Here is an 8,437-nt window from a genome sequence, read left to right on the forward strand (position 1 = left end):
ACCACACCTGCATTTCTTTGTCAAGGAAGACCATGTAAAACATTTATTCTACAATATTGTGTCCAGCTGAACACGACCCAGGCTTTAGGATGGTATTTCAGGAAAAATGTTCTAGTCAGAAACACAGACATCACACTTTTGAGTTTCAATAACACCTTTGGTTCCAGCTTAAACTGATGACACAATAAATTAATACTTGGAGCACTATATTTGAGGAGTAGTTTATTTTTATTGCACAAGTGACCAGCTTTTAAATTTCAGGCATATTTAGCCACTGAGCAGTGAGTGGAAGGCCTGTAGAGGGATTATGGAGTAGTCAATATCCAGGAACTACTTCTTGGATGGATCCATCCCCCTGTACCAGTAACAGGACCCATCAAAACTCATGAGACAGGCAGAGTACTTGGCCTGGGGTCCGCTTTGGCCATGGTTCAACAACCAGTCTGTCCAAAGGCACTCATCTGGGGCGCTGACGGGACAGGGGAGGGAAGAGCAGCGGATGATCTGTAGCTCAGAGCAGGGAGAGAGAAAGACCCAGATCACCAACTGATCATTACCCCAATACTATAGCTCTTGTGTTTAGCCAATGTGACAAAGTAAAAATTGAACAAGTGGTGTAAAGTAATTTGACTATAATTCCTGTCACACACCTTGCAAGCACAGCCGGTTCGGTAGCGTTGAGTCAAGCTCTTCTTTTGTGTGCCATTCAAGTCGTCCCAGTACCGAATAAAGTTACACATGCCTATACCCATACTGCCATCAGTATTTAGGCTGCCTGAAGACAGAAGACAGTGAGTCAACAACCTGGGGGGTAAAAGTTCACCCCAGATGCTGATATTGGATACATTTACCCTTCTTTCCCCCACAAATGGTTTAGATTAGAATTGGGAGAGGGTGAAACAGATCCTAGATCTGTCCCTGGGGGTAACTTTACCCTGGAGCAGGAAGACATATTGATGCAGCCTGGAACACTACAATTTAGCATAATAAATAAGTGATGCATTAGTTGTAAACATTTATAAGCATTAAACATTTAAATTCTTAACATTAGGTATTATAAAGTGTAACTGGAAGAGCCAGGCTGTATCACATCCGGCCGTGATTGGGAGTCCCATAGGGCGGCACACAAGTGGCCCAGCGTCGTCAGGGGTTGGCCGTCATTGCAAACAAGAATGTTTTAAACTGACTTGCCTAGTTAAATAAACTTTAAATGAAAAAAGTATTTTTTCTGAAGCACTTGACTTGTACAAGATGATCAATAGTTTAGGCCATGATGCTGCAAGCATAGGTTGAGCAGGTTAACCAGTGATAACAATGAACTTGGGTTACAGTGAGAACCACACCTGTGAAGAGATACTCCTTGTTGATTTCCAGGGTCACACCACACGAGGCTGAGGAGGATGAAGTGAAGATGGCGTGGATAACCCGGTCAGGACCTTTGAACATCTAGCCAATCACAAGGAGAGAACGAAGGATCTGTCAAACATCTAAATATACAGTTTAACCTAACTGACTACAGCTCTCAGGCACTAAGTCTTTCCTAATTCCCTCCCTATACCCCATCCGGATGTTTGCAGATCAAAAGATATTGCTTAATCTAACCTTCATTTTTATCAGGGTGTCAGAGACCAAGGTAAGCAGAAAAGTCCAAAAACAATTCTGAGTCGCCCTAAAGGCAACTACAAGTCACATTTGGGACATTTAAGATCGTTCCGCAAAAATATTTCAAGCAGATTCATCCAACTCATAGCCCAATGGAATATCCAGAGTTAAACATCCCTGATCTGAGAGACTAACTATGTCTAAAGGTCAGTAATAATGTTAGGTACAGTGAGAGTTAGTAAAAGTGCTTTATAAAAGAATCTGGCAATTTATCAACTAAAGTAACAAAGAGCCAGCCAACGTCCTGGTAGAGAATGCAGGGATGAGCAAAAAGCAAAAAGTCTTCAGAGAAATGTTGTAGCAGCCTACACCTCAACGTTAGAGATCTGACATGCTGTATCAGTCTGATCAACTGTAGGCCTCTATACACCCTGTCCCATCTGGCCAGGGGAAACAAAGTGGTGGTAACAATGTTGTAGCAGCCTACACCTCAACGTTAGTGATCTGACATGCTGTATCAGTCTGATCAACTGTAGGCCTCTATACGCTCTGTCCCATCAATCAATGAAATGTATTTATAAAGCCCTTCTTACATCAGCTGATGTCACAAAGTGCTGTACAGAAACCCAACCTGAAAACCCAAACAGCAAGGAATGCAGTTGTAGAAGCATCTGGCCAGGGGAAACAAAGTGGGAAAGTTATATATTTATAGCCGAAGACAATGTATTTGTCTTATGAGAAAATGTGACTGATCAACTTCTTTAATCCAAATAGTGATGAAATAAGTGACAGGTCCATTAACACAGTCTAGTCTAATTACAAATAAAAGCCTACACAGGGATGGAATTTAAGGATTTGGGGCATTGGCTGTTTCCATCCATGGGCCTACATGATGCAACCCTGCCTAAGGCAAGCTCAGTCCTGTTAGTTCTATTGTCTAATCACAGTTGTCTGTGTAACAAAACCCCCTTTTAAAATATAATTCATATGAACAAGTACAAGGTTTTACTATAACTACTGCTCTCCACACCTTTTCTATGCATTTACTGTCCAGACTGTCTATATTTCAGACTCTGATATTGCTCGTTCCGATAATTATTCATTGTTTTACTTTATAGATTATTTGTGTGTTGTTTTTTAATTTATAGATATTACTTCACTTTTGGTGCTAGAAAACACAAGCATTTCGCTGCACACAACCAAACAAACTTTGATTTGAAGGTTGCTGCAGTTTGACAGAGTTTATCCTCCCTATAGGCCCAGGAGTTTAAAACTGTGATTAATCACCATGTCATATCCTATCCAGAGATTTACTTTCAGGTCTAAAAGACACTTTCCCATCGGCCAAGTCAGCAGTATTTATTGGTTGCTCAAAGATTATGGTCACTTAACCGAAAATGTGAGTAAAGTCTCAGAGGTCAGAGAGTAGTTTGGCCAAAGAGGAACTCATACCGTTTAACCCAATTCAGCCTCCACACGGAGTATTTACAACTGAATATGATTGAAGGAACCACCCCATCTAGTGGAGGAATAATAGACATGGTTCATGAGGGCTTTTAGAGGAGGGTAAGTACTACACAGAGAAAACACAGTGGACCAGAACCGATGCTCCTAGTGACCAGGGACTTCAATGCAGGCAAACTTAAATCTGTTTCTAACAAATTTCTACCAGCGTGTCACATGTGCAACCAGAGAGGAAAAAAACAAACTCTAGACCACCTTTACTCCACACACAGAGACACATACAAAGCTCTCCCTCTATTTGATAAATCTGACCATAATTCTATCTTCCTGATTCCTGCTTACAAGCAAAAACTAAAGCAGGAAGTACCAGTGACTCGCTCAATACGGAAGTGGTCAGATGACACGGATGCTACACTACAGGACAGTTTTGCTAGCACAGACTGGAATATGTTACGGGATTCATCCAATGGCATTGAGGAGTATACCATCTCAGTCATCGGCTTCATCAATAAGTGCATCGACGACATCGTCCCCACAGTGACAATAAGTACATATCCCAACCAGAAGCCATGGAATACAGGCAACATCCGTATCGAGCTAAAGGCTAGAGCTGCCACTTTCAAGGAGCGGGACACTAATCCGGACACATATGAAATCCCGCTACGCCCTCAGACGACCAATCAAGCAAGCAAAGCGTCAATACAGGATTAAGATTGAATCCTCCTACGACACTCATCGGGGCTTGAAAGCTATTATGGACTAGAAAGGGAAACCCAGCTGCGAACTGCCCAGTGACACGAACCTACCAGACTAGCTAAATGCCTTTTACGCTCGCTTCGAGGCAAGCAACCCTGAAGCATGCATGAGAGCACCAGCTGTTCCAGACGACTGTGTGATAACGCTCTCGGTAGCCGATGTGAGCAAGACCTTTAAACAGGCCAACATTCACAAAGCCGCGGGGCCAGACTGATTACCAGGACGTGTACTCAAAGCATGCGCTGACCAACTGGCAAGTGTCTTCACTGATATTTTCAATCTCTCCCTGACTGAGTCTGTAATACCTACATCTTTCAAGCAGACCACCAAAATCCCTGCGCCCAAGGAAGCGAAGGTAACCTGCCAAAATGATTACCGCCCTGTAGCACTCACATCAGTAGCCATGAAGTGATTTGAAAGGCTGGTCATGGCTCACATCAACAGCATCATTCCGGTTACACTAGACCCACTCCATTTCGCCCCAACAGATGACTCAATCTCACTCCACACTGCCCTTTTCCACCTGGACAAAAGGAACACGTGAGAATGCTGCTCATTGACTACAGCTCAGTGTTCAACACCATAGTGCCCACAAAGTTCTTCACTAAGCTAAGGACCCTGGGACTAAACACCTCCCTCTGCAACTGGATCCTGGACTTCCTGACAGACCACAACAAATGTGTACTGTTGGGAAAACTGGCCTAGTGGTTAGTGTGGCCAGTAACCAAAACGTTGCTGGTTGGAATAACTGAGCAGTCTGTGTGCCCTTGTACATGGCACTTACCTCCAATTTGCTCCAAGGACAAGCATACTAATAACTGACCTTCTAAAAACACATTTCACTGCACTTATCTGGTGTATATTACAATCAAACATTTTTTTGGGGGGGCAAACCTGAACTTTGTTACAATCAGGAGAAAAATAATTGCCCTGCCACTATGGGACCTGTGGTGGCACCTCTGTCCAATCAGATTCAAGGAAATCGCAGGTTGTGTGGGTCGGGCATGGAACGTCTATAGAAAGCAGAGCGTTGGTATTATTTTAACGGAAACTCACTCCTGATAGACAAACTCTTTACAGAAATGTTGTAACAGCCTAGAATGGGGTTTAAAAGCTACAGCTGCATATACTAACATGGCATATCCTACACATATAGCATACCTTGTAATACGATCTGAACATAAAGAGCTGGCCAAAAGGTATATGTTCTCTGCAATTAGATGACCAGAGTTTAATTTCCAAACCAGATAAGTTACCAAATGTCAGCAGCTGCCCAATACCATGGTGGGTACGCATAATGTCTGGGTGGTTTCAAACCTAATTATTAACTTTACCATGTTTAAAGAGAAGTCTGATTTGTTAACCATCTACCAAGTAGCCCTTTAAAAGGCTTTCAATAAGCTCCCTGGTCTTTGAGGGACCTTCCAGATTTATGGGGGACAGACAGTCTGTCAGGCACTCTCATTCTGTGGTTTTGCATGTACAGTAAATACTAGAATGTACTATATTCACACAGGCTGCAGTACCACGGAGTACCAGGCTTATCTCTTAGAAGCCCTTTGTACTACTCAATTTCAAACTATTTTCAATATATATATATTCAACAATTCAACTGTATTTTAAATATGTTTTATATTGGGGGCCATTATTCAAAAATCATGTCAACCCCCATTATTTCAGTCCATGTAACTTGTGATTTAAGGCATATTTTATTACTTAACTAATTTAGGCTTACCTAAACAAAGTGGGTTGATACTTATAGCCATTTTAGTTTCAGGTTTTTGTTAACATTTTAGGAACCCCCCACCCCCAAGAAATAGCTGGTTATACATTAAATATTCATATATATTAGAAGTTGAGGGTAAGGTTGTTTAAATTCAGATTTTATGACTGTGCCCATATGCAGTGTGATCTCCAGAACAAGATTCATGACAAAAACCACTACCCTTCACTGTGGACCACAGCAGCCAAGTTTACCATCTCCATTGCCAATAAATCAAAGGGTTTTGTCAATAGGGTTGGACATGTGGCTCAGTTGGTAGAGCAGGGTTCTGGCAACGCCAGGGTTGTGGGTTTTATTCCCACTTGGGTCCAGTAAGGCAATATTTTTTTTTAAGTGGCTCTAAATAACAGCGTCTGCTAAATTATTGAAATGTACAGAACATTTATTCCACTGAAGAACAATATTCTCCGACTTATAAAGCAAGGAAGAACGTCAATGACATTACAATGCTGAAGCCCTGGTTTAGACCCCAAACTACTGAAGGGCCACATTCAGTAGACAAATGTTTAATGTTACAGAGATTCCATTCAAACCGACATGATTCCTTTCCTCATGTCAGAAGACACTGTTATTCATGTATAGAACATCCTATCTGAACTTTATACATTACACCCTGTTCAATGCGTCCCAAGCTTGATTAGGTTATGCTATGGGCAGACATATGCTACGGACAATGAAAACTACATTTTATCAATGGCAATTTCAATGCACAGCAACCAGTGCTGGCTATTGAACTTGGGTAACGTAGTGAGAACCGCACCTGTGAAGAGATATTCCTTGTTGATTTCTAGAGTCACGCTGCACGAAGTGGTGTAAGTGTAGATGGCGTGGATAACCTGGTCACAACCTTTGAACATCTAGCCAATCACAAGGAGAGAAAGGAAGATCTGTCAACCAGCTACATATAGTTTGGAACCTCACTGACTGCAGCACTCAAGCACTGTCAGTCTTTACCCTTTAATGTCAACAGATCTGTAATGTGCAAGATAACATTATTTAACCCAGATCACTTTACAGATGAGCCCTGAATTATAAATACAATAAAATAAACAAAGAACTCAAAATAAGAAACTCCGAAATGAGACCAGCTTTCTGCTTTTTTGTATGCATTTTCTTCCAAAATGTAAAATATTTTAACAAGGCTCCACAAATCAGGTGCAAAAAATACACATTAAAAGCTGGTTTACCTAACTCCATAAGGAACTTCCAGTTACCAGTCTCAGGCATGGCTAACTTATGTCTTAATAATGATGTAAGGCAGTGGAAGTCTTAGTAAAAAGGGCCAACCAACTCTGGTAGAGAATGTAGTGATATCTTTAACGAAGTAACAGCTGAGTTCATAGGGGATGTCACCATAGTCTAGGACCAGTAGGAAGAGCGACTGAATAATTACATTACCATTTAGAGAAAGACATTTTTATAGAACCACTTAAAAGGAGAATCATACCTTGATCTGTTGGATGTCATACTTGATGGCGTTCGACACCGCTTTCTCTCCAACCACCTTCGCCCTGATCACTAGAAGAGGGAGACATGGTTTAACTAACGCTATTGAAATCTACTCCGGTATACTAGTCAGTCACACTGATGGTTTAAGGGTGATATGGAGAGAGAACAGTGTAGAATGCTTCTTTAACCTGCCTCTCCTTAATCTACACTGATTGAAGAGGATTTAACAGGTGACATCAATAAGGGATCATAATTTACAGCTGGCCAGTCCATGTCATGGAAAGAGCAGGTATCCTTAATGTTATGTAAACACATACATCTCAAATAATTCATTTGTCGGCACACTTCATACCTTAAGCAAAATAGTGTAGCAGGGCTCTATCCTGTTCCTGGAGAGCTGCAGTCCTGTCGGTTTCCTCCAACTCTAAGCTAGCGCACCTGATTCTAATAATTAACTGGTTGATAAACAGAACAAGGTTCATTACAACTAGGGGTTGGCTTGAAAACCTACAGGAAGGCAGCTCTCCAGGATCAGGGTTGGAGAGTCCTGGCTGTAAACCATCTTACTGTCGCCTACTTAATTAACTATGTAAAATAACTGTGAAATGTAAAATAGGCTTAATGATCATGTTCAAATCATTTATACTACGACCACAGACAATCCATAAAATGTTCTCATGTTGCGTATTGATAGCTCTCACCTGAAAAGTAAAATGTTCCCAAATTGCCTTACCAACTTCTGCATTGCAAAAAGCCTGTTGAGGATGTTGAGGGAAGCATCTGCAAGCGTCTGCGATGTCTTCGACCCGCCAAAGGAACAGAACGAGCAGAGTAATGAAACAACTGCTTACATACCGAGTCATTTGGAATCGAATTACGGGGTCGCCAAAATATCACAAAAGGATTTGACGAATGAAAGCGTGAGGCGTAAAGTACACTGGACTCTATTTCCTTCGAGACTGTTCCCAGACCGATGGATAACTCTTCGAAATATTTTCCCTTCAACGAAATCATCCGCTATTTATTGCAGTCTGTGAGCTCCTCCTCCAACCAGAACCCAGCCTGTGGTAGGCTGAGCATTCTATTAATCCAGAACCGTAACCATTCAATTTTAAAAAATCCTCCGCCTAACGGGACAACCACAGACCAGGCTCAACATGCCCGGCTGCCATAAATTGGGAATGTAACTGAAAGCTCGGTTTTTGTTTTTTTGGGGCTCCGGAGCGATCTTAGGCACTGCATTATCAGGGCTAGAGGCGTCACTACAGACTCTGTGATTGGGAGTCCCATAGGGCGGCGCACAATTGGCCCAGCTGAGTCCGGGATTGGACGGGGTATGCCGTCATTGTAAATAAGAATGTGTTCTTAAACTGATTTGTCTAG

At 41.9% G+C, this 8,437-nt stretch overlaps 1 protein-coding gene across 1 annotated transcript; it reads right to left on the reverse strand.

Annotated features, from left to right (window-relative positions):
• Positions 1-209: 209 nt before the first annotated feature.
• On the reverse strand, positions 210-8,226 carry LOC112238060 (metalloproteinase inhibitor 2). Its single transcript, XM_042315673.1, has 5 exons — positions 7,788-8,226; positions 7,053-7,123; positions 1,344-1,446; positions 651-775; positions 210-504 (listed from the first exon to the last, which is right to left on the reverse strand). The coding sequence occupies exons 1-5, from the start codon at positions 7,915-7,917 to the stop codon at positions 331-333; spliced, it is 603 nt and encodes a 200-aa protein (XP_042171607.1). The 5' UTR covers positions 7,918-8,226; the 3' UTR covers positions 210-330.
• Between the last annotated feature and the right edge of the window lie 211 nt (positions 8,227-8,437).

This window comes from Oncorhynchus tshawytscha, unplaced genomic scaffold (genome assembly GCF_018296145.1).
Source record: "Oncorhynchus tshawytscha isolate Ot180627B unplaced genomic scaffold, Otsh_v2.0 Un_contig_6164_pilon_pilon, whole genome shotgun sequence".
Classification (NCBI taxonomy): domain Eukaryota; kingdom Metazoa; phylum Chordata; class Actinopteri; order Salmoniformes; family Salmonidae; genus Oncorhynchus; species Oncorhynchus tshawytscha.